This window comes from Cladophialophora bantiana (genome assembly GCF_000835475.1).
Source record: "Cladophialophora bantiana CBS 173.52 unplaced genomic scaffold supercont1.16, whole genome shotgun sequence".
Lineage (NCBI taxonomy): Eukaryota > Fungi > Ascomycota > Eurotiomycetes > Chaetothyriales > Herpotrichiellaceae > Cladophialophora > Cladophialophora bantiana.
The window spans coordinates 361453-385933 of NW_015971590.1; the positions used below are offsets into that span (position 1 = coordinate 361453).

At 52.7% G+C, this 24481-nt stretch overlaps 11 protein-coding genes across 11 annotated transcripts; 7 read left to right on the forward strand and 4 right to left on the reverse strand.

Moving 5' to 3' along the window:
- Positions 1 to 488: 488 nt before the first annotated feature.
- Positions 489 to 1960, forward strand: Z519_09716 (uncharacterized protein; the record flags this gene model as incomplete). The annotated part of the gene is made up of 2 exons (XM_016767437.1): positions 489 to 1700; positions 1751 to 1960. 2 exons carry the CDS (start codon positions 489 to 491, stop codon positions 1958 to 1960), a joined length of 1422 nt encoding a protein of 473 aa, XP_016616229.1.
- A 256-nt stretch (positions 1961 to 2216) lies between these two features.
- Positions 2217 to 3152, reverse strand: Z519_09717 (uncharacterized protein; the record flags this gene model as incomplete). The annotated part of the gene is made up of 1 exon (XM_016767438.1): positions 2217 to 3152. The coding sequence occupies one exon, from the start codon at positions 3150 to 3152 to the stop codon at positions 2217 to 2219; it is 936 nt and encodes a 311-aa protein (XP_016616230.1).
- A 568-nt stretch (positions 3153 to 3720) lies between these two features.
- Z519_09718 (uncharacterized protein) lies at positions 3721 to 4725 on the forward strand (the record flags this gene model as incomplete). Its single annotated transcript, XM_016767439.1, has 1 exon — positions 3721 to 4725. The coding sequence occupies one exon, from the start codon at positions 3721 to 3723 to the stop codon at positions 4723 to 4725; it is 1005 nt and encodes a 334-aa protein (XP_016616231.1).
- Positions 4726 to 5037: 312 nt separating this feature from the next.
- Positions 5038 to 7067, forward strand: Z519_09719 (uncharacterized protein; the record flags this gene model as incomplete). Its single annotated transcript, XM_016767440.1, has 4 exons — positions 5038 to 5317; positions 5372 to 5457; positions 5513 to 6761; positions 6817 to 7067. 4 exons carry the CDS (start codon positions 5038 to 5040, stop codon positions 7065 to 7067), a joined length of 1866 nt encoding a protein of 621 aa, XP_016616232.1.
- Positions 7068 to 7991: 924 nt separating this feature from the next.
- On the forward strand, positions 7992 to 10092 carry Z519_09720 (uncharacterized protein; the record flags this gene model as incomplete). The annotated part of the gene is made up of 5 exons (XM_016767441.1): positions 7992 to 8019; positions 8076 to 8281; positions 8330 to 8462; positions 8511 to 8562; positions 8619 to 10092. The coding sequence occupies 5 exons, from the start codon at positions 7992 to 7994 to the stop codon at positions 10090 to 10092; spliced, it is 1893 nt and encodes a 630-aa protein (XP_016616233.1).
- Positions 10093 to 12024: 1932 nt separating this feature from the next.
- On the reverse strand, positions 12025 to 14424 carry Z519_09721 (uncharacterized protein; the record flags this gene model as incomplete). The annotated part of the gene is made up of 1 exon (XM_016767442.1): positions 12025 to 14424. The coding sequence occupies one exon, from the start codon at positions 14422 to 14424 to the stop codon at positions 12025 to 12027; it is 2400 nt and encodes a 799-aa protein (XP_016616234.1).
- Positions 14425 to 17286: 2862 nt separating this feature from the next.
- Z519_09722 (uncharacterized protein) lies at positions 17287 to 17523 on the reverse strand (the record flags this gene model as incomplete). The annotated part of the gene is made up of 1 exon (XM_016767443.1): positions 17287 to 17523. One exon carries the CDS (start codon positions 17521 to 17523, stop codon positions 17287 to 17289), a length of 237 nt encoding a protein of 78 aa, XP_016616235.1.
- Positions 17524 to 17943: 420 nt separating this feature from the next.
- Positions 17944 to 19274, reverse strand: Z519_09723 (uncharacterized protein; the record flags this gene model as incomplete). The annotated part of the gene is made up of 2 exons (XM_016767444.1): positions 17944 to 18714; positions 18762 to 19274. The coding sequence occupies 2 exons, from the start codon at positions 19272 to 19274 to the stop codon at positions 17944 to 17946; spliced, it is 1284 nt and encodes a 427-aa protein (XP_016616236.1).
- Positions 19275 to 19744: 470 nt separating this feature from the next.
- Positions 19745 to 20107, forward strand: Z519_09724 (uncharacterized protein; the record flags this gene model as incomplete). Its single annotated transcript, XM_016767445.1, has 1 exon — positions 19745 to 20107. One exon carries the CDS (start codon positions 19745 to 19747, stop codon positions 20105 to 20107), a length of 363 nt encoding a protein of 120 aa, XP_016616237.1.
- Positions 20108 to 20494: 387 nt separating this feature from the next.
- Z519_09725 (uncharacterized protein) lies at positions 20495 to 21937 on the forward strand (the record flags this gene model as incomplete). The annotated part of the gene is made up of 2 exons (XM_016767446.1): positions 20495 to 20585; positions 20637 to 21937. The coding sequence occupies 2 exons, from the start codon at positions 20495 to 20497 to the stop codon at positions 21935 to 21937; spliced, it is 1392 nt and encodes a 463-aa protein (XP_016616238.1).
- A 464-nt stretch (positions 21938 to 22401) lies between these two features.
- On the forward strand, positions 22402 to 24256 carry Z519_09726 (uncharacterized protein; the record flags this gene model as incomplete). The annotated part of the gene is made up of 4 exons (XM_016767447.1): positions 22402 to 22870; positions 22937 to 23226; positions 23274 to 23395; positions 23446 to 24256. The coding sequence occupies 4 exons, from the start codon at positions 22402 to 22404 to the stop codon at positions 24254 to 24256; spliced, it is 1692 nt and encodes a 563-aa protein (XP_016616239.1).
- Between the last annotated feature and the right edge of the window lie 225 nt (positions 24257 to 24481).

Here is a 24481-nt window from a genome sequence, read left to right on the forward strand (position 1 = left end):
TAACCTTTTGAGGCTGCCGCCCGAGTGCTGTACGTACATCTATTGCGCAACCAAGACCTACCCGCGTCGCTCCCTCCACAACCTGGGTGCTTTTAGGCTGCGTTGTAATATGGGGAGAAAGTGCAAGTCGCCTTTGACGGCTCGACACTCGTATTCCCAGCCGTGTTTCTGCTGTGTTGCGGTTGCTATCAACAACCAACCACATTCGCCTGAACAGTTGAATACGGAGAGCTGAGTTTCGAAGCGATGGTCTCGAAGCAGCCATTCAACGCCTCATTTGCACGGCAAAAGCAAGATGATCTATTTGACAGGTCCCCTCGCCTCGTGTCTTTTGTGCTGTTCTTTGCGAGAGCAGCTGCTCCTGGAGCCAATGTCTCTGTCCCCCCTCTTGTCGCAAGCATCAACAAAGCTTGATGGAAGTCTCCTACATAGGAAGCCTCTGGCGAGGGCGCGAAATATTGTATTCGAGTTAACATGTTCGATATCGGATGTTTGAGACAAGAGGACAGAGATGGACTCAAGGCCTCGCTGCCCTTCCGGAACCCCCCAACGTACTGTATTTTCCAGCGGGAGCTGATGAGAATATCACTGAGACCTTCTACGATGATACGACCCACAAGGACCGAGATAGCCAGTGGATAGAATACTTTGTGGCCCCAGTCGTGTCCGAGCGCGTCAACGGGGCCGCCTGGGGCATGCTTGTGAATGTCAGCGCGAGGCTAGCTCAACCTCAGCGGGACCTACGATTGCTCAACGTTACCGGGTATGGTGATTACCGGAACCTGACGACCGCATGGGGATATGTCGAGTCCGGCCCTCTTTATGAATGCAGCTACGGGATCCTCTCTGCAATAGAGGAGTCGATAAAATCGACCACACCTTATTCTTCACTTCCGAACGGGAAAGACATGCACGAAGGGATGCTGGAAATGGTGACATGGCAGTACTCCAACGAAACGTCCGCCGGCGCTGACCCAACGATGTTGGAGATGACCAACTCCTCCGCGATTGTTGTTTCCGAACCCTTCCAGCCGGCTGGAGAAGATAGCTCACAATGCCGCAATCCAAACATCCTCTCGTATGGAATATCCCTCCAGGTCCGGTTCTTGACCGGCCGCGCCGCACTCTCTGCACGATCCAGGACATTCGCAAACTTTACGCGGAGCGTGCCCTCCCCATTTGCCGGCGGCGATTACTCCACGATCCCTGTGTGTGAAAACTATACATGGTTGCACGATGAGAATGCTTCGCAGCTTACGGACGACCAGAAGCTGGAAATGCTGCAGTGCCAGAATGCCATACAGCAACTCAAACTGGGGGTGCAAGGTCGGGGCGTTCCATTGCTCGAACTCCTGCTGTTAACGGCCCTGACATGCGCAGACCTGCGCTTCTCGGGCGTCAACAACACCTGCATCAACGCTTGGTACGCGGCCAACCCCGCTACGGGAGGCGCGCTGTACCTGGGCGCAGGGTCCATGCAGATGCTAGCCCTCACGCCCGAACGCATGCGGCTCGCGCCGCTCAAGCCCGTCGGCCAAGTCTCCATCTCGATGATGGGGCCCGGTCCGCAGTCCTTCGCGGACGACCTCAATGTCGGCAGGCAGGTCCACGGCCTCCTTCTCGGCGTCGCGAGTTGGAAACTCGTCCTGGCCCTGCTCGTCGCCTGGGCTGGCCTTTTATACGCCGTGACCGTGTGGGCAGTCTGCGAGCCGCGTACATCGACAAGCTGGACGGCTACCAGTGGTTTCAGTTCGGTGCCGTCTGGGCTCCGGAGTTGCTGGATGGCAGCAGCGGGGCCACCAGGGGTGCTTGCCAGGCTTCCGGAGACGAGGATCAAAAGTTCCAGTATTACGGCCCGCTGCTGGGGATCCCTACCGCCGTTGAGGCGCGTGAGGCTAAGCTGGTTGGGCTGCACGGCTTTGCTAGTGTCAGTCTGTTACGGCGCCGAGGGGGGCATTAGCAGTTTGTATGCCGGGGTGAGTTGATCCTCGACTGCCTTGACTTTCCGAATGAAGTTTATTAGAATTGTGTCGTAAGGCTGAGAGCACTCCAAGCGCTCGATATACACAGGTAGGTTGGTAAGAGATGTCAAAATAAGAAAACGAAAGCAGACAGGGATGTAGGAGCACCGACGAGATTGATGCTGCTTGGAAGGACTACTTGGCGAAAACCTGGCATTGCTTGCAGAGTATGGAGGGTTAGAAAACCAGCCATGTTCAGATTCCTGCCCTTGCGGTAGTAACTGATGAGTCTGAGCATGCACTCTCTCGCAAAATCTGCCATGCGACTTCTTCCTGCTGTTTGTTGATCTCTTCACCTGTCCAGGGCCTCCATTGCTCCTTCAGCTGGTGTCCGACAACTTGAATTCCATCGATGGCGAACCAACCATGCTGCTTTGCAAGTTGGAGATTGCGCGTCAACAAGGGGTGGTAGCACATGTCCAGCATACGCGCCTGATGTGGTCTGTCCTTCTTGGCGAGAAATTCGGTATACACGGATCGTGCCTGGATTTCTGCCGAAGTTCTGGGTTCGAAGTCGGGAACAGTGCTCACGATCCAGTTTGGGCACGATAAGGTTTGGGCTTGCTGGGCGGTTTGGACATGAATGATGTGGGGGGGATTCGGGCTTTCATAATTCTGAACGTCTTCGAAAAGCTCTTGAACCTCGCCGGCATCGCGGTTGATAACGTAGACGTCCTTGCATCCTAGTTCCGTCAGAGCGTACACCGCCGCTCGACTTGCGCCGCCCGCTCCGACAACCATCCCCTTGAGCCCTTGCGCAGGATGCGTGGGCGGGTCTTCCTGTAAGAGAGCCTTTTTGACCCCAATCCAGTCAGTATTTGTCCCTCTCAAAGTGCCATCATCAGTGACAGAAACATGGTTGCAAGCACCAATCTCAACAACGAGATTGTCAACGTGGTCCAGACAGGGAATGATAGTCTTCTTATAGGGCATCGTGACCACGCCTCCCGCGAAGTCAGGAGCGTGGAATGCGTCCATGACTTCCTGGAGGGTCGAGGCGCCCAGATATGTCATCTTCCAATCGCGGTTAAGACATTGGGCGATGAAGTCGTGAGCAGGAGGTGCTATCGAACCGCCCCCCGGTGCGCCTGCTATGAACAGTCGATTCCTCTGAGTTGAAGCATTTTGCATGGCGTCATATGAGGTCGACTGTCAGATGCGGATAGTGCTGAAATTGGACAAATGAAGTTGGCCGTGATATACACTTCCAAGGTCTGTAACGGAACTGTATTCGCAGCTATTAAAGAAGGGGTTGAAGGCACTGATATCCTTATTCTTTCCTCGAAGTTCAGGGGCAAACATAGATCGAAGGAGGCATTGGTTCCTACCTTCGTCTTGATTAGCGCTGCTAATGAGGCATATGGCGCGACAATCGAAATCCGCCATATGCCCCCGAAAGTGGTTTGTCAGCCCGATGGTTTTACCCGTTCAGTGCGAGGTATGGAAAAAAGCATTTCCGACAAGTGTAAGTCGGGTATTGGGGTCGAGCCTCAGATGCGGAGAGACCTTGTGACGAGAAACCTCCAACACGCGAGGGGCTGGGTGTTATCTATTTTCACCAACGGCCTTTTGATCTTGCTTGGTGAAAAAAGCGTGGTGTGGCATCCTGCTGTTATGTTTTGTAGGCTTTTCTGGTCAACAGAAGCGAACAGTTGTAGGTACTCGTCGTTTGAGAGTTTTCGGAGCGTAATCCGCACAAATGATCCGACCTGCGATAGCCTCGCTGTCCCTGGGTGACCCCGGTGTGCACGACATCTCGACACGACTGCGCGCAGCAGCACAAAATGGGTTTCGCGGGATTGAAATCATAGACACCGATGTCGACGCGGCCGCAGAGAAGCTCCCTGGAGGGCTGACGTGCGAAAACCGGCTGGAGGCCGCAAAGAACATACGAGGGCTTTGCGATGAGCTTAGCTTGACCGTGATAGTCTTCCAACCATTTCGGCAGTACGAGGGTCTGCTCGATCGCAAACAGCATGAAGCCATGATCGGAAAGCTTCGACTGTGGTTCGACATTGTCAAGATCTTGGGAAGCACCATGATTCAAGTGCCCACAAGTTGGTTGCAGGAGGGGACGACGGGCAACGAAGAAGTCCTCCTGGCTGATTTCAGAGAAATGGCCGACATGGGCCTTGCAGAGCGCCCGGTAGTCCGATTTGCATATGAGGGAGTAGCGTGGGGCAGATATATCGATACATGGGAAGGCACATGGGAAATGGCAAAGAAGGTCGACAGACCTAACTTTGGGCTCTGCCTGGACACTTTCCACATAGCTGGTCGAGCATGGGCTGATCCCACTGCACAGACAGGGCGCACTGACGACGCAGACCACGCTCTAGAGGCGTCTATTGAACGGTTGATCACAGAGATAGATGTTGAAAAGGTGTTTTACGTCCAGGCTGGGGACGCCGCGAAGCTCGACCCGGCCTTGAGCGAGTCTCACCCATTTTACTCTGCCGACCAGCCTGCAAGAATGAGCTGGTCGCGAAATGCGCGATTATTCCCGTACGAAGAAGAAAAGGGTGGCTATCTCCCCATCGAGCCCGTGATAAAAGCCATTGTCGACGGGCTGGGTTACGATGGATGGGTCAGCATGGAACTGTTCTCGCATGAACTGTCGCTGCCGGATGCTGAGTTGCCGTTCAGGTACGCTGGTAGAGCTTCAGCATCGTGGAGGAAGATGACCGCAGTGTTAAGGCACTGAAAATGACAGAGGGATGTCAAAGATGTGTACTTGCTAGGTACCTAGTGCTGTGGTCAATGTGGTCAACGTGGTCACCTACCAGCGGAGGTCGACAAACTGCGCCCCATGTGATTGGCTGATGCGCTGCGGTTGGAAAAGTTGCGTCTCCATGCCCATCTTTGTGAACTTTGCTGTCTTTCAGTGACGACTGTCAATACTTCTCCTCCTTCGACCCTCCGCCATCCATTCCATCTCCGTCCTTCTTCGGCGGCATCGAGGTCTGCCCGATTTAGCTTCATTTTTCTTTTGTATATTAGATTTCTGGCCGCCTCAATGTCCGAATCCGCCGCTATCGATGCTGCCCGCGCACCTGCATCCCTCTGGGATCGCGTGTCGAATTGGGTCTCGGAGAACAAGGCAGTCGCATATACCATTGCTGGCACAGTAGTGGTCATCACGAGTGCTGGAGCCATCTACTATTTCTCCAGTCAGAAAGGGGGTGTTCCTGCTACACCCACAGAAAAGAGAAAAAGCAAGAAGGAGCGGCGGAAAGAGAAGAAAGCTGCCGAGGAGGCACAGAAGGCCGGAATCAGTCTCAAAGATGAGGAGGCCGGTGAGACAGCCTTTCCCTGAAAGCAATGGGAGGTGTGGCTGATCCAAGACGCAGGCACAGCACCGCCGCCTGCGACCGTCGAGACCGAAGATGAATTGCCCGAGATCAATGAATCCAATGTCGAAAGCTTCTCGAAAGAGGTATAGTTGACTACGGAACCTTCGCTGCGCTAAGCTGATCATGACGGTTGAGTAGGAGAGAGCAACATATGCCGGCAAGTTGAAGGCGGCAGGCAACAAAGCATATGGGTCCAAAGACTACAACAAGGCCATCGAACTCTATGGCAAAGCCATCCTCTGCAAACCCGACCCTGTCTACTACTCTAACAGAGCTGCTTGCTATAACGCCCTGAGCGATTGGGACAAAGTGGTGGAAGATTGCACTGCAGCCATTTCGATGGACCCGGAATATGTCAAAGCTCTAAATCGCCGCGCACACGCCTACGAACACCTGGGAATGTTCTCCGAAGCCTTACTGGACTACACGGCCAGCTGCATCATTGACGGATTCAAGAACGAAAATAGTGCCCAGAGCGTGGAGAGGTTACTGAAAAAGGTGGCGGAGAAGAAGGGCAAAGCAATCCTTGCTAGCAAGAAGAACAAATTGCCTGGTGCCACCTTTGTCTCCAATTACCTCCAGAGCTTCCGCCCGAGGCCGCCGCCTGCGGGATTGGAGGAAACTGCCGAGCTCGATGAGAACACCGGCAAAGGTCAGCTCCAGCGAGGCTTGGTCGCCATGCAGAAGAAGACGGCTGAAGGCTACGATGAAGCTGCGGCGGCCTTCAAGAAGGCCCTGGAACTCGGGGATCTGGGCGAGCATGAGGCTTTTGCCTACAACATGCGTGCCACCTTCTTGTACCTCGAGGGCGACATTGCGAACGCTCTCGAAGATCTCAACAAAGCCATCGAGCTGCAACCCTCCCTCACCCAACCCTACATCAAGCGGGCCAGCATGCAGCTAGAATTGGGCAACAAGGAGCTTGCTGCCGAGGACTTTGAAAAGGCCATGGCCCAGAACAAAGACGATCCTGACATCTTCTACCATCGCGCTCAGCTCCACTTCATCCTTGGAGAATATGCCGATGCGGCCAAGGACTACCAAAAGTCCATTGACCTAGACAAGGACTTCATCTACTCGCACATTCAACTGGGTGTCACGCAGTACAAGCTGGGCTCGATTGCGTCCTCAATGGCAACCTTCCGCCGTTGTGTCAAGAATTTCGACAAAGTGCCCGATGTCTACAACTACTATGGTGAGCTGCTGCTTGATCAACAGAAGTATCAAGATGCCATTGAGAGGTTCGAGACGGCCATCGACATGGAACGCCAGACGAAACCCACCGGGGCTATCAATGTGCTGCCGCTCATCAACAAGGCATTGGCTCTCTTCCAGTGGAAACAGGACTTCAAGGCAGCCGAGGAGCTTTGCGAGAAGGCGTTGATATGTGAGTCGACACAAAGACGGAACGATGTCTGGTTGGTTACTAATGTGATATCTAGTGGATCCTGAATGCGATATCGCTGTTGCCACAATGGCTCAACTCCTCCTCCAACAAGGCAAGGTGACCAAGGCACTGGAATACTTTGAGCGTGCCGCCGAGCTATCGAGAACAGAAGGTGAAATTGTCAACGCACTCTCCTACGCCGAGGCCACGCGCACACAGCTGGAGGTTTCGCAGAAGTATCCTCAATTGGCCGCTCGCCTGCAACAAATGGAAGGCGCAGGCCTCGGAGGACCCCAGTTGAGGTAATAGTCCCTCCTTCATGGCCGGGTTTGCATATGGTCTTGTTCTGGCTTTCTTTTGGCTTCCCGGGATATCTCCCTTCTTGCCTTCTTCTTGTTGGGATTGAATGGATACAGGTCTTTATGCTGATGAGCGATCTTGACGAGAGACTCTTGACCTGTACGTAATACGCATATCTTCTCCTTCCTGAATCCCGGAGGTTAGACACCGAGATTTGCGAATATGGCGTTTGATGAGCATGAGGGAACAAAAGGTGTGTGGGAGTGTATAATAACAAAAGAAATCTCAAATTCAGCCGCCCCGGGGCTAAGCCGTTTCTCTCGTGTCTCAGCGTCTGCTGCCCAATCCCTGGAGGCGACAATGAGGCTGAGCCACGTTGCTGGCAGCGAGGCTACCAAGTCAGCTGACAGTAGTGGTGGGTGCCCGCCTGGTGCCTGGTACCCGCCGAGCCCGCGTCTTATCGATTAGCTGGCAGGTGCCCTGTGCCCCTCACCTGCAGCCTGCGAACCTGTCACTGCAGTCGTTGCCCGCAGTTGATAGTCCGCGCCCGACTTGTGAGACCGCGTTCAAGACACCCAAGCCCGGACTGCATCCTCTCACCCGTCGACTTGCTTCATCTTTGACTCCGACCAAGGGACTGCCTTGTCCCAGATCCTTGAAGCCCTGCCTGACCACCTACATCTGACTCTCGACAACTCCCACCTTCAGTGTACGACTTTCGTCCGAGAACCAGCTTGATCCAACCGACCATCTGCCTCTAGGTCACTGGTTGCCTGCGGCCTGAACCTCATTTGAACCTCGTCTCAACTCCAGAGTCATCCTTGTCGAAGACACTGCCCGGGAAAGATTTGAAAATCACTTGATCTCACATTTTTCTCTCGCCTATCCTCCCAGGAGGAGTCCTAGGGCTCGGAGCTCTCCAGCCGAGACATGGCTGACCATGGTGGAAACATGTACTGTACGTTCAATAGCCGCTCCATATGCTACGTGCTCCTCTGTTAACATGTTCTGCAGTGGTGGTCACTCTTCGAGATACCGATTTCCGCGAACCTATCCCCGAGCGAATCATCACCCTTGAAGCTCCGGACTGGGAGATCAGAATCGGCCGTGGAACTGACAGTCGCGTTGAAGAACTAAGTCCTGCTCTGAACAATGCCTGGTTCAACTCTAGAGTCCTGTCCAGACAACATGCCATTTTGCGCGCACATCCGATCACCAAGGTATTCCTCGCAGCTTGTTGCCTTTGATCTTGACCTAACAGCTCTCAGGAAATCTACATTTCAGACACCGGCTCAACGCACGGCACTTTCGTCTCTGGCAAAAGACTGGAGGTGAATCAACCCGAACCTCTTTGGCCCAAGGACACCGTGACATTGGGTTCTGATGTGATTCGAGGAAGCTGTGAGTCCCACAACAAGTTCGAAGCACCAGCTACTAATGCTGAAGCAGCCCGTTACCGCGCTCTGAGATGCGAGATCAATTGGACTTGGTCCGACGGAAAGTATGCGTATTTATTCTGATGATTTGAGAAATTCCACTGATTTCTTGGTGATGTAGTTTCGGTCAATCACACGCTAATTCGACGACCACGAGCATGTATCGAAACACCTTCTCGGCCGACTACAGCGACGAGGAACCATATGACGAACCATTTGATGAGGTACCTTATGACGAGCCCTCCGCTCAGATCTCGAGCGACCCAGAGGAAGAGGACTACGGGTCCTCCAAGACGAACAATGATTACACTTCGGAGCCTGGCGATGAAGTTGATGTCGTCCAAGATTCCGTCCGTGAACCCAGCATCGAAATAGTCGTCCCGGAAGTGCGAACCTTCGCCGTTCCTGATTCCGATGACGCATCGAACGCTGGAAGTCATGCTTCTGGCGCAGACGTCTCTGATGAGGACAGCCCAACTTCGAGCCCTTTGATTCCAAGCGATGTCCACGAAGATAAGGTCAAGTTCAATGACGACTCCTCTCACCTATGTCGTGGTGCCCACACACCTCCAGCCAGTCCCGACCACATAAAGTCTTCTCATGTGCTGATCACCAGTTCAGCTCAGCAAGCAGAGTTACTTCACGCTGTCGACGACGATGCCCCTGGAGACGATCCGTACGGAGATGATGAGCTTGGAAATGAATACTCAGATTCCCTCGGCTCGCTCCTCATCCCTCCTATCAAGGTTGATAGTCCAGCAAAATACAGTGCTCCCTGCATGAGGACTTTGGGCGCTGCAGATCAAGCAGAACATGTTAGAGCCCCAAGCCCATCTGACGCGGCAATGGTCAAGCCATTGATTGAGCCCGCGCATCCTGTCACCCTGGCTGCTCCACCGTTCCCGACATTCCACCTATCTGGTGAACAGTCTGAGACGATGGACAGCCACGTTGCGCAAGGCCGCTCAACCTCCGCTTGGGCTGGTCACAACTCAGTGCTGTATGAACCGGTCGCACACCAACCTGTACTGGAACAGCCTGCTTCAGTCTACAATCCTTACGCCGGCTATACGTCCTGTACTGATTCATTTACATTTCAACCTCCTACAATGTCAACTTCGGCACCACCCCCCTCACCGCTCTCGATTGCCAGTATTGTTGCACAACAGCAAACTGCCAAGGACTCTGACGGGTCAAAGAAGCGCAAAGCAGATCAGATTTCAGCTGATGAGCCTCTGGGTTCAAACCCGGCATCTTCTGGCCTTTATTCATCCGACGCCGGAGACGTCCTTGCCACGACTGCTACGAGCGGTGTTGGTAGTGCCACTGGAAAATCGCTGCTGAGTGTGTCATCGCCGGTCTTAGAAGTCGACGAGAGTGTCTCAATTAAGGATACCGAGATGCATGCAACGAAGAAGGCAAAAAAGATGAAGGTCAGGGGTAAGAAGCAGCGTGTCAGTGTCAGTGGCAGTGGCAGTGGCAGTGGCAGTGGCAGTTTCGTCAAGACAGCTGGGGCAGCCATTGCGGGCATGGCAGTCGGCGCGGTTGGCATGTTGGTCGGTCTCCTTGCTTTACCAGAAGATTACTTCATCTGAATAATTTTACAACATTTACCAGCCGAGCCAACGGGGTGGCCCTGGGCTATGAGGGATTGGCTATGGGTGCAGTTACCTCCGGAGGGCATAGTGATAAGTTCGTGGTTATGGGTGAGATCTGGGTATCAAGTTATCAAAATTGGTCTTGATGGGCCAAAATATTCTGGCAAGAAGGGCTGAGATTGAGCTGCCTGGACGCATGATGGATACGAGCTTATGCGGTAATGGCAGGAGTTCACCGGGCGTATAACGTCGGAATTCTCGCGACAGGGCAAAGAGAGAATGGAAGGGTGAGGATTGAGACCGGGAACGATGCAGGGAGCTTTTCCAGGTTGTTCGAATTAGACGCTCGTGGACACAGATAGGCATTGATTGTATCACTCGGCTTTGATCTTTCGATTTCCCCGTTTTTCGAAGGCTTTATGTGGTATATTCCCGGACCATTGCCTGGGCTCAGGGCGGAAGGTGACAGACAAGAGACACGTTGAAGCCTTGATACAGTCAGTCCATGAGAGATCCGATGATGATTCACTTGGGAAGTTGCACCTAGGTAGTCGGGGATATCTATGATTAATTCATCCAAGGGCCCTTGGTACAAAGAAAGAAAACCGTTCCAAGCGTATTTGCGCTGGTGATTCATGCATGCTCTTGTTCATATCCGTGCTCGTGCTCGTGCTCGTATCGCGTGGCTCATACCTCATACTTCATACCTCATGCCTCATGCTTGTGCCCGTGCTTGTGCTCATACATCCAAATCAATGTACAGCCCAGGTTCAATTCCGTCCGATCCAGTGCAGTGCAGTCCATCGCAATCCCTTTGGTTCCCCGTTTTTGTTCCCAACAGGTCGGCCAGTCACCAATTGTGGGATTTATTCTAGTTTTCGTGATCCGGCCGCGTCGTGAGATTTTGTGTTTGTGTGGGTTCCCTTGGTTTCCCGTCCTGTGTCCCATCCCATTGTGTGGCCCTCTGGGTTCCTGGTTCCCAATGCCGGCCTATTCTTATCCCCGTCCCATTCCTTGGGGGACTCGATCCTCGATGTCTTTATTCGACATCCGATACCATGTCCAATTCCATAGCCAACCATAATCACAGTACCAGTCGCAGTCATAGTGCTCCTCCGCTGCAATCTAAAGCAAGGCCACGGAAGGGATTCATGAACGATCGAAACCAAACGAAACAAAGCGCCCTTCCTTTTATACATTTTCGCTCGCTGCCTCTCGTTTTCTTTCGAGAAAGGTCAAAACAAGCCACGACACATAACCATCGACATGACAGAATATCATCTTTTTGATGAATCGACCACCGTAAGGTTACCTGCCCAGTGCGATCTGAACCAAGAATTTGCCACCAGTGGATAATAGGCCCCGTCGGAAAAATTGTCGTCTTATCTGTGTCTTTATTCGAGGGCCACATGCCTTATAATTCAAGACTTCCGCTATGCTCATGGGTCGTGGCGTCCGAGGAGGAGTAGCTGGTCGAAGATGATTGCTTTTTGCACGGTCGATTAGCATCCACCCATCCATTGACCCAACTTTCTGCGTCGATGGTCGTTGATAGCTCCCTTGGGTGCATCTGAGCTGCCTATCATTAGAATTTTCGCTTTTCCACTCAGGGAGGAATATGAGCTATTCGCCTGTCACCTCGTCCGGGCTTCCCCAGCCCAAGAGATATGATGCGCGGCAACGCAAAGCTTGGGCACTGACACTGGTTCATCCCAGTCAGAGCCCGATCTGCAAGATGTTCTAGGAAAGGGATGCTCCATCTCGCCCTCACCGAGTAAGATGGGGACTGAAAGCTGTCAGCTGGCCATTGGTACTCTGCACTTAAGTTCACATGTCTTAGTGCCTCTAACCCAACACTCCCCGGGACTTCTTGCCTGGGGTGTAGCTGCTGTGAAACCAATGGTCTAGGTGAAAAGGCATTCAGCAATCTCAAAAAGGTGCAGACCCGGCCCTTGGGGGGGTTTCGCCATCGTCGACGATCTTCCTCTTCTCGCCCTTTATCTTGCTTCCTATCTCCTCAGTGCCTGTGTCGACCTCGTCGGCTGGTTTGGTCTCAAAGTTCACCACGTCGAAGCCCCGTCCGTACCACTCATTCCAGTCCCAGTCTGCGCTGCGATGATTCTCTTGCCCAAAAGCTCGAATCATAGCTTCGCCCTCTTTTTCCGCCTCGGCACCTGTCAGGAGAGGCTTGGCATCTCGTCGTTGTTTGCTTGTCGCTCCTTGACCCCAGATTGTGTTGTCGGCGAGATTGATAAATGTTCCAATGTGTCTAAATGTGAAGCTGATCCTCTCGCCATCGAATGCCAGTTCGGCGGGTGTCTTCTCTGAAACGGGACGTTTATCCGCTCGAATGGAATGTAACCACTGCCGGTTGGTTTCCTGGCCGAGGACAAAAAGTGAGTTATGAGGTAGAGGGATTCGCTGGGAAGGCCTCACGGCATCCCGTTCTCGGTTACCCTCGTTAGATGTGGTAGCGGACTTCTTCGCCCTTAGTATCATGGTTCTCTGTGCCCCTAGGCTTACGTTGACAATCTGTGATCCCCGGACAATGTCGAGTGTCTTGTCGGAATGCTCAGAGATGTTGTCCTCGCCGTGACGATACCACTGAATCAAAGCATGGTTCAACGGGTGGCCGACAACCTTTTCTGCTGCCCTCCGTAGCATGTTAACCACTGCATCGAAAGGCAATAATGCAGGAGATTCGTCCGCTGGATGTCGATATATTGGAACCTCCATCCCATCCTTAGACACGGATCCCTGGACAGCGACCAAGCGAGGCACTTCGCCGGATCTGTGATACATCTTTTGCCATTTGATATCACTTCTACAGGAGTAAAAGGCATGTTCAGCTTCTGTTTGATCGAGGAGGTCGGTGTAGAGTTTGCAGTCTTCCTGTCCTAATTTGTCCCCGGGACCCAGGATGTTTGGTGTCGTTGTTTTCTTCTTCGGGGCGGCCGCTAGGTTGTTTCCTGGTTTGGCTTCCAGGGGCAGGTTTTCGGCCGCGGGTTGATCAGTTTCCGACATTTCCTTGTGAGTAGAGGGCTTTCCGGTTGAAAGCGTCTGGTGCAGGGCCGAGGTCGTAGGGGTAGAAGATATGGTTGATGATTCGTGTGAAGGTCGCCGCTTTCGGGTCGATTGCTGTGTCTGCTTGGTTTTCAATTGCTCAGCATGAGTCGAGGTACGACGGGAAGAAGGCTTTTGGGATAACTTAAGGGCGCGCTCTTCGTCCAAGGGATCCAGATCACTGGTTGATCTTTTCCGAGGTGGACTGCGCTCAACTGATGTATGTCTCATGGATCTACGAGATGACTCACTTGGTGTGTTGGAGTCACGCCAGCTTGTGCCGCTCTGGTCCATCTCTTTCGATGGCGTTCCTTCGGCCTTGGCGGGTGAAGCCGTGGGGGCCTCCTCGGCTTCGAGGCCGGAGATCCAGTCATGGATATGGCTTCTCGATGTATGCGACCTTGTCGTCCGAGCGGGTGGTGGCAGGCTGACCTGGAATCTGGTGGGATAGTCTTCCTCGTGGATAACGTCGCCAAGAAGGCCGGCAATATCGTCACGCAGCTCCTGACAGTCGATCCCGTTTGCACCCAAGGTGTCGGCCATTTGACGCATCGCCTCGATATGACAGGTCTCATCGATGTAGCCGAGACAATCCTCAACGAGCGTAACTTGGACGCCATGGCAAACGGCGTCCAGTACGGTGGCATAAACGCCAATGTTAGATAGAGTGCCGCAGATGTAGACTTCTGTGATGAGGTGGGATCGCAGATGCATGAGAAGGGATGTGCCGTCGAACGCAGAGTAGTGGGATTTCAGCATGACAAGGTCTCGTTTTGGATCAATGGCCTCTTTGATGCATTTGGGGTAGTCGGCACCCGACGACCCAGGCTTGCAGCATCTGTACTTGGTCGTGGTTAAGAGGGGGGCGAGAAAAGCTTCTCGATCATGGGTGACATCTGGATTCGGCGAGGGCGACAACGGATCTTCGCGAGGTGAGCGTGTGTGACCCGGGTCGTTGTAGTACTCACTACTTTCTTCGGTTAAATCCTGTCGCTGAATATGTTGCTTGAGGAGAATAGAGTGAGACCCTGTCACAGAAGAGATGGCCGAGCGAGATTGTCGGTACTCAGTCCCAATCCATATGACCTCTCCCTTGGCACGGAACTCGTCCACTAGACATAATAGGTCGGATAAAAAGGGTTCAACATTGGCGACGGGAAGGTTTCCGTTGGGCTTGACAAAGTCGTTTTGGAAGTCGAGCAAGATCAAGGCTTTCTTCGTTTCAATAGGGGGTCCTGGAGGAACAGACCCAGGTTCAAATAGCATGGTGGGCGCAGTGTCTGATTCATCATGCGATGGGCCAGTATCACGGCGCCATGGCAGAGGACGCAAGACTCTTCTTTTGAGAGCCGTGCTCCTGGTGGACTGAGAGCTTCGGTCCTGGGTTTACAAAAGTACAGTCTCGGCAGTCAAGTGCTGGCGTCAGATTCGGATCGGACCGTGATTATGTTGAATGACGGTGTGAGAGTGTAAGACCGTGTCAGAGGACCTGTTGCAAGGTCGACGGGAGCTTCAGAGGACGGAAAGTAGTATGGGCAATGGCGGTGGCTTTTGTAGATATGCCCCTAGGAGAGGATGAAGATCCGTGTCACTAGAAGCAATGAGGGGCTTCGTGGGCGGGTAGTCGCAAGTCAAAATAAAGCAGAATCTGGGAAGATTGTCGAAAAGAAAGGTGATTTTAGATTCTGGCTGGTTGAGCAACTTTCCCTCTTTCTCCTCGCACAGAGGTGCGAACGTGGGAGAGCTTGACGGCTATGAGAATTCGGACAGTCACTGGGGCCTTGGTGGGATGTTTGATGATGTGGCTTGTGGGGGGGATCTTTTTTCCTTGGGAGGGGAGGTGTGAAAAGCAATCAACTGTGACAGAAGGTGTGATAAAGAAGAATGTTATCAGCGCAGGATGGAGGTGCAAGATATGAGGACACGCAGGGAGTCAAAAGGCTTGCTTTTGTTTGCAACTTGGAATTGGAACTGCCCGTATATCCGAAGTTTTTCTGATCGAGGCGGTTTTGGAATGGTGGATATGTGGGAGGCTTGGAGGATGATTGCTGGCTAAAGCGGGGACTAAGTTAGGGTGACAGCTTCAAGACCAGGGCTTGTCCGCTGCAAGCCAATTGCAGCCGGCGTCGAGCCTCGATGCACAAAATGCCGTTATTGGGGGCCGATGAGGTGGTGAGTCGGAGAGGAGGGCGAAGGAGGATAGCAAGGAGGCGTCGAGTTAGTGCTGGGGGATCATCGCCGCCTCCGTCACCGTCATTGTCACGGACATGGTGGGAGGTTGGGTAGTAGGGCAGTTTAAGTCGGGGGAACGAACTGTAACCGGATCCTGACTGGTTCAAGTGTGGGAAAGTGTAAACGAGCAGGCAAGTCAGAGTTCGAGTTCGGGGGAGGGAAACATAAGCGAAGAAGCCGGTTGCACGAGGACGAAAGGCGAGAAGGGAAAAGTGAGGTGGGGACGATGAATGGAAGGGACTTAAATGGGAGGATTGAACTGAGTGAGTACATAATAAGTGAGTGAGTGACTGGATGAATGAGTGAAATGCAAGAAGAGCAGGGGAGCAAGGGGGAAGCAAGGAGCAAGGAGCAAGGACAGGGATGATGGAAGATGAGGGATGGATGGGTGGATGGGTTGATGGATTGATGGATTGATGGAGAGAATGGAGAAGGACGGAATGACGAGAGACCAGGATTGTGTAGACTTTCGAGCGATGAAGCGGAAGCGCTTCTACAAAGCCAAGTCGGTTTGGTCGGTTCATGCACAGACAATAATAAGGAGCATTGCATTGAGGCAGCTACGAGTGAACGGCAAGAGAGATGAGAAATGAGATTGGTGGCTAGATGCAGGTGCCAGGCTCATGTTGCAGGTCGCAGTTGCAGATGGCAGATGGGTGGCAGATGGGCAAATGGGCAGATGGGTAGCCAGCCAACAAATGAAATATTATTATGACTCCGTATTATTTTCATTTTTTTTAAGTTTTTGGTGCCCCCCAATTTTTAAATTCACTCCCAGTTCACTTCCATCTCACTGATCACATGTACTCTGTACTAGGCATAGTACCCTATACATCTCCTACTGAGGATTGAGTACGCCCTAAGTACCTAGGTAGGTATTATGACACCGTCCAAATCCTCCTCTCCATCAAGCTTACTCTTTGAGACCGAAGAGCATGGACCTCCGTGTGCTGTGCCATGTATGCACCTCGTTAAATCTAGTCCGTACGGGCACGCAATTCTCTCTTATTAGTGGCAGTACATTCCCCGATAGCCCCGCCACCAACCACGATCAAAGGGATCACCCTCCCGAATACCCTGTACGCTTGCATCAAGCCACCACACACTACTCGGTACTTGTGCTGCGTGTCTGCTACATTAGGCATTCCTGTCCCTTGCCTAAAATGCACAAACCTCGATCTGCTGTCCCCTGCTAATTCCTTAATCAGCCTGCATGTGGCTGAGACCTACCTCATTCCTCTTCGTTCTCCTTCCCATTTCAGCTTCCTTCTGACTCTCTGTATACTGAGTCGCCTACCCTCTATCACCCTCCGTACACTCTATCCGCGTGGCATCACGGCCCGCCTTGTTCATTCAAACCCCTTCCCCACCCCCAGTGGAGCTCTATCTCTATCTTGTGTATTGTATTCTCCAATTTTCGTCCATCATCTTCCCCAACTGATTGACGCAACCCACCTCTTAGCCTAATCTTAAGCCCTTGTAAAAAAAAAAGGATAGACGTCGATCGAAATCAGACGTTGAATTTGTGCTTCGGACTGCTATTCCCCGCGCCCACGGTCTGTGTGGCGCCCATGCTTGGGCAAATGGGCTCCTCACGCCGTCGGCAAACCCCCGATGACATCTTCGTTGTTTGATATTTCACAAGTCCAGCATTCCTATGTACTTCCCGCCCCCCACACGCGTGTTGCTGTTGTAATCTAGGAATATTAAATCCGAGAGATAGATCCTGCATCATGTGCCATCATCCTGACCTCAGAAATAATATCATCATCTTCCATTCTTTCATGAACGGCAACGTAGCACCAATACTTTGAAGAAGAGAGGCGTGGAGCGAAGGGTCCTAATGTGAGCAGCCACCCGGAGGAGTCGATCACGGGCCCTTGCAGGGGGGGTTGATCAGTCGAGGTCGCTGTCCTTGTCGTCGTTGTCGTCTTCATCCATCCCCATGGCCGCATCCATCAACTCCTTGACCTTGGCCTTGATCTCCTCCACCTTGTTCTCTTTGACCAAGCAGGTTCTATCGTCGATTTCTTCCAGGATGTAGGCATGGTTGGACTCACGGTCGATCTTCCGCACCATGGCCATCTGAGGAGGATCACATTGGAGAAGTGCCCCCTTCTGGGCTTTCGGCATAGTACTTTAGGCGACTGCCTGGAGCAGTAATCAATCGGAGAAAGGCGGTAAGTGACAAGATATCTCGATACAAAAGTGAAGCATGCAAAGGGTGGTTATCACTGTGACTGTGATTGACATGGACCTTGGAGTCCCACACGTGAATCAACAAAATTTTGAAACAAGCGAGACCAGCAACGATGCGCACCAGAATGTGTATGACTCGGACCTTGCGATGTCGCGTGCTGGTGGCCTGTCGCCAAGCTGCCAAGCGATTATGTCATTTGGTGACACCACTGATGGTGCTGACACTCTTGACCTGTCATTTGAAAACCCCAGAGCATGCCGAGCATGTCATCTCCACGCCTTTTCTTGCTGTTCACTCTCGCTCCCTGGTCAAGCACTACAAGTATTTACTCCGATTCCATGTCTTCTGCCGTGTCACTGGTTTGGTCCGAATGTTGTCTCCCATGCGTCATATCCCTCGCTTGCAAAGATGCTCTCAATCTGTCTCCGCCGAACCCCAACGTTACCACCATCGAAAATTGGTAAAACCACGGCGTCGTTCAGAAGGTCCCCAAAGGGTTGCTTGCTCGAATATGCAGAAACACCAACCAGATTGATTGCGTCCATGACCGACTCAACGGCACTTTCTGAACCAAAGATCTTGGCCTCGTAACACAGCTCGGCCCCATATCGCGTACGTCCAAAGCAATGCGCGGCTTTCCATACCAGAGCCCGCGTAGCTTCGCATCGAGTCTTGATCCGGATCAACAGATCCGCCGCACTTTGTTTCTGAATCATCGTCTCCTGTGAACCTCGCTTTTCCACTTTGGCCCAGACTAAAGCACGGTCGAATGTCTGCCGCATGATGCCCACGCCCATAGCGCCCACCAGAGCCGCTGACGCTGTGAATGTCATTTCCACCACATCGGCGCCTTTGCCCGGAGGTGCCAGTAAGTTGGACTTGGGAACGCGCAATTCCTTGAATCGAATGTGCGGGCCGTTGACAGCCGTATGCCCAATGGTCTCAGGATGGTATAGCACCTGATAGGCGCTCGGGTCGTTCGCGGCAATGTCATCTCGGGTCACAATAATAATGGCAGTCTGACCACGGACGTCCTCGGCTGGGGCAGATCCAACCACACGACACAGGACACACTGAATATCTGCCCCTCGGTCATCCCACCCGGAGCAGTTTGTTGCCCAGATCTTAGTCTCCATCAGCAAGCCGTTCTGGTCGGATTGGGAACCCTCACCTTTTCACCGCTGATGACGTATTGTTCTCCCTCTACACGTGCAATGGTCTGGAAACCAGGTGCTCCTGCTTCAGCAAAATTGGCGCTTCCCCCAGGCTCAGAGAAGACCAAACTCGCCATCGGCGTGCCGGTACCTTCGAGAAAAGGCTTGAAGAATTTCTCGTGTTGGGCCGGGCTTCCAGCCATAATCAATGGTGTCAAGCCAAGGCCGGTCCCGAGGATCGTCAGAGAAGCGCTGGTTTCGACGGCATAGAACTCCTCGACAACCAGAGCTGCTTCGATCAATGGACCTCCCGCGCCACCAAGCTCTTTTGGAATTTGAGCCTTGATCAGGCCGGCTTTGACCGCTTCAGCATAAATTGGCTGAGTCGAGCGGAAGCGATCCTCCCATTTTACCGACGAGGCGCCTTGACCCTCGTATACTGAGCGTGCTGTTGTAAGGTGAGCTTTTGCCCAACCCCTGGCAGCATTTCGGACTGCTAGCTGCTCTGGCGACAATTGAAAGTCAATCATGGTCTTTCCTGAACGTGATCGAATATCAGAAAGTCAAATTTCAGTCGAATTTCTCACACAGCTCGAGACCAACGGCTTTATATCCCCAGGCGTAAAGTCCCATAAGCAGCGCATTGTGCGTTTTCCCAATTGGCATATGTCCTTCCGCAGTGGCACCAATCCAATGCTGCTAAGGTTTGCTGAATAAAGCCGTGCTTCTTGGACCTCGTTGCGGGATAGGCGGAAAGCTTCCGAACAGTGGAGTTTTGTTCGCCTTGGGCGACCTTAGAGCAAGTAAGATGAATCGATAACTCCATGGGAAGAGCCAGAATGTTTTGCAGCCGTCGTTGATTGCAACGCTTGTGAAGGGATTCGCTTCTAGATGATCCAAAAGGAGCCACAAATACGACTAGAGGCCTGTATCCGGTAAGGTCTCTGGCAAGCTGGGTAGGACAATGTCTAGTTCCCCCTTGCATATGCACAGTTCAATCATGCATGCTCTGAGCAATTTCATCCTCATCGCACTGACTGCCCACACATTCATACCTGACCTTCACCGCGACTCAGTGTTGGCATCACGGAAAGATAGAAGCTATCGACAAGATGGAGAAGTAGACAAGCACCAGCCGCCTTCGCGCGACGACTCTATGAGACCGATCTCGATTGAGCTCGAATTAGAGAAGAGGAGTGGGAGCAGCGCAGCGGCTGCCGGCATGACGGTCTCGTTGAATACACCCAATGTTGTGCGCTCGTTTCTGAACCCTGCAGCAAAAACTCCTACCAATCGCCAACCGGAGGTCGTCATCGTATTGCGCAATAACATGGCTCCAAAACCATCGCTGGTCGGGTGGTAGTGCCCGACATCTTTGATGGCGTTGGCCATATCAGAAAATAAAACAACGGATGGGACGCTGGAGCGAGGGCGGAGGCGATGATCCAACTCAGTGGCGACTGACGGCCGTGAGTGTGAGTGTGAGTGTGAGTGTGAGTGTGAGTGTGAGTGTGAGTGTGAGTGTGAGTGTGGGCTTGCTCATTTGAAATCACAGATGGAAATGCAAACACCGTCCATCACCAGCATAGCAGTTCGATTCACGTTGACTTGGATTCCTTTTACACTTATCGGTGTCACTCCTTCAGCAGACCTCACCACCAGGTGTCTGCGATTGTTGCCTTCTTGCCATCAACATCAACTTCGACTAGGTACCTTCGTTCTTCAACAACCACACTGCACACTGTGCAGAATGCTTCGATCTCTCGCTTCTGTTATAATCACTCTCGTTTCTTTCCTATCACAAAATGCTGCTAGTATCGCACTTGATGTCGATGATCCGCGTAAGTCTGATCCGATCCTCATTCGTCTCATATCCCACTGACTCTTGCCAGAATCCATCCTTGCGGCGGCGTCCTTGACCGCTCGCAACGTAATCGACTTGTATAATGGCAACCAGATGGGAGGTGTCTTAGGGAAATGGCCATTCCCGCCCTACTACTGGTGGGAAAGTGGCGGCGTATGGGGCGGATTGATAGAGTACTGGCATTACACCGGGGATGAGACCTACGTCGATGTTATGCAAGAAGGACTGATTGCTCAACTCGGTCCTAACAATGACTTTGTCGTCCCTGCTGAGGCCTTCGACACCGGGAGCGACGACCAAGCCTTCTGGGTCTTTGTGGCCATGTCCGCTGCCGAATACTCGTTCCCTCAGCTACCTGCGCCCTATCCATCCTGGCTCCAGATTGTCAACAACGCCTGGGAAGACTATGTTTCTCGCTGGAACTCTTCATTGTGCAACGGAGGTCTAAAATGGCAGTTCAATCCTCAAAATGCAGGCTACTACTACAAGAACAGCATCTCAAACGGCGCATTCTTTCAACTCTCGGCAAGGCTGGCAAGGTTCACAGGCAATCAAACATACGTGCGTTGGGCAGACACAGTTTGGGATTGGGCGTCAGGAATTGGCTTGGTAGACAATATCTACAATGTATTTGACGGGACTGATGAACTGGTCAACTGCACAGGAGTCGATCACCATCAGTGGACTTACAACGTTGGTGTCTTCCTCTACGGTGCTGCTGTGCTACAGAACTACACCAATGGTTCCTCGCCTTGGATTGAGCGCACAGCTGGCCTGCTCGACTCGACAAACACATTCATCAGTCCTTTCCGAAATGCATCTAATATCCTGTTCGAGGCTGAATGCGAGATCTCCGTGACCTGCAATGTCGACCAGCTGTCCATGAAAGCATACCTCATTCGGTGGATGGCTGCGACGTCAAAGATGGCGCCTTTCACGGCAGGTCGAATTGGTCAGGTTCTGCGAGCTTCCGCCCAAGGTGCAGCAGCAGCATGCACCGGGGGTGCTAACAACAACACCTGTGGGAGTAAATGGTATGTGGATAGATGGGATGGGACAACAGGACTCGGTCAACAACTCTCGGCGCTCGAAGTCATGTACGCCCTCTTGGTCAATCAGACCAACCCCCCAGCTACCTACCCAAATGTCTCGATCCTGCCCACTCCACCCTTGCTGACTATCACCGTCACTGCCACAGAAGGGCTCCCTACGGCCAGTGGCGTTGCCCGCCCGCTTCACGACGGAGCAGCAGTCATACAACAATCCAAGGCCCAGAGTAATATTCGACCTCTTGTCGCTGCTCTTTTCACCTCACTGACTGTCATGTAGAAATCTTGCTAGAAGGGAATCTCTTGATGTTTGGGAGTACTGTGCTGGTGGGGATAAAGGTGCTTCGAGAGTTCAAAACATCGCGGATAGATATGAGCGTTGAGTCGTCGGGATGGCAATGATGCCTTGCTACGGCGCTAATGGAGCTTGGGGGCGGGAGTTAGTTAGGCCGATGTAGTCTTGGGCATCTTGTTAGGGCTGGCGGGCTGTTACCCAGTACATACATAGGGGTCACAGGCACCCGACCTCGGTGGCAGGGCCACTGACTAAGCGGTGAGACACCCAGAACTCGGAGCGCCAGGAAGGGCAGGCGCCACCCAAGACAGGACCTAAATGTCATACTCCGAAGTGTACCAAGTCGTAACTGTGCACTGCATCGTTTTCGCTTCCTTCATCTGCGCATGGTGCCTGGGCGTATGTGACAGGTTTATCAAATCTCCCACCATGACTTTGAAGATAGGAAAATGCGTACAGCAGCCACGAGCAGAGGAGGACCAACCAGTGCCAACGACCCCCGGGGGGACCCTGACATGCAAGAATCCAAGTTTGATGCCCCCCGAAAGACCGCTGGCAGATTCCAACAGCAATTCGAGTTCATCGAGGGACTAAGCAGCAGAGCTCAACGGAAAAAGACGCGATCATGGGTCACCACGCAACACTATCGGCGAAAGCGATATGAAGCAGGAAACGCTGTGTTGGAGTCCGGCCAGGGGCCCGAGGCCGAGTCCACGAAACCCTCAGTCACAGCTCCCAACAATTCCAAGCCCAACAACGAAGGGGATCGACATACCGAAGATGGAGCTGGCATTGCTGTGCGACATGCGTGGATAGAGAGGTCCTCATTTCTGCCACGATTGGGAGGCGGGCGGGCGGATCCTTTCAATTCTTATCCTATCCCGGCCACCCGTGATGTACATGCACTCGTGGACCATTGTGGGTTTCCCCGTATCTCTACTCGATACACTGCTATATTTTTGTATGTGCGCTAAGTCAGAGCAGACTACTTTGTGATCCCCTCGCTTGTCCACAGACATTGGGCCAGGGCGGTTCGCAGGCCACGAGCGTGCTGGGACCTGTTCAACCTCTACCGCAACAATGAGATCCCATTTTTAGGAATGCTCCATCACGCGGCGCATCACTTGGCTGGAATGAGAGGAAATCCCATATCTTTGCAGACAATCGAGTTTAAGCAACGAACACTCGCAGCGGTAAACCAGAGCCTCCAGCGGCTGCAGGGACCTTGTGATGACTGGACGATTATTGGCGTCGGCCTCCTTGCAAATGCAGAGGTATTCTCAAACAACATGTTGGGTGGTTGATCGGCTGACAGAACCAGCGAGTCTGGGGCGATAGGGAAATCGCACGAATGCATTGGGGAGCTCTCAAGCGATTACTTCTGGAACGGGGGGGCTTTCGAGCGCTTCAGAACAATCCGCCAATGCATACAAAGCTGGTCTGGTTGGTATTCTACCATTTGATACGTGGCAACCTACTGATGAGGACCACAGGAGTTTCATCGCATTGTCATGGCCGACGACAAATGGCAACCCGGCGTATGTGGACAGCTTCATCGAATCGTCGGCGGCGTTGCCTGTGTCTCCAAGAGCACACCCAGACTCAGATTTCAGGCGCAGTTGTGAGGAATTCACCGAATTCTTCAACACACGACGGAGCCAGGTCTTGAAGAGTCTCCCTTCGACCGCTGCGCAACATAGGCGATTCAAAACCTATCGTTATCGGCCAACGATATTCCGAGAAGGTACAGAATTGGCAAATGCTCTGAAAGCGATCGAGACGGGGTACGAAAGCCCAGACAAACGACGAGCGGTGGATAATTGCCGCATTGCTTGTTTGATACACCTCAACCTGGTCATGGCCGAGTATGGTGACTTTTCGCCAGCAACCGAGGACTATCTTCAGGCTCTGCAACGAATCCTCCAAGACGACGACGACGACAGTAGTCTCAGTGCCGAGCACTTGTTATGGACGCTGCTTACAGCGTTTAGACCTCATGGCCACTACGAGCGGATATGGAAGATGTCTAGATTGGTAGGCGTGGTGAAGAGGACGGGGACGCGGACTTGGATGACGATCGAGGACACGCTCCGTGCATTTCTACGCTTGCCGGAGTCAATCAACGATCTTGAATCTGCGCTGTCTGCGTGTAACCGAGAAGAATTTTTGGGCGAGGTCATTGCTCTTGAGAATGTGAACGCTTGTATTCTGGACACCCAGCTGATCGGGATGGACCAGCGACAGCACGACGTCCCATGCTCTGATGGTTGTCATATTTGTCCTCTCAAGCCGGCGACGTTCTGATCGAGCGAGACCATTTCACTTATTACTCTGTACCGCAAGGCTGTGTGACTCTAGTTAGAAATTCCAATAAAACCTCATCAAAGTGGCACGCCCAAAATCACTCATAATGTAAAGTACTCCTCCGGAATCCTCTTTTCCCCGCCAATGCTGGTCAGCGAGTCGGCTAATCCTCGCCACCACTACAGTCGGATGCCGCTCCTCTCCGCTCTCTGTATTATTGTCTGA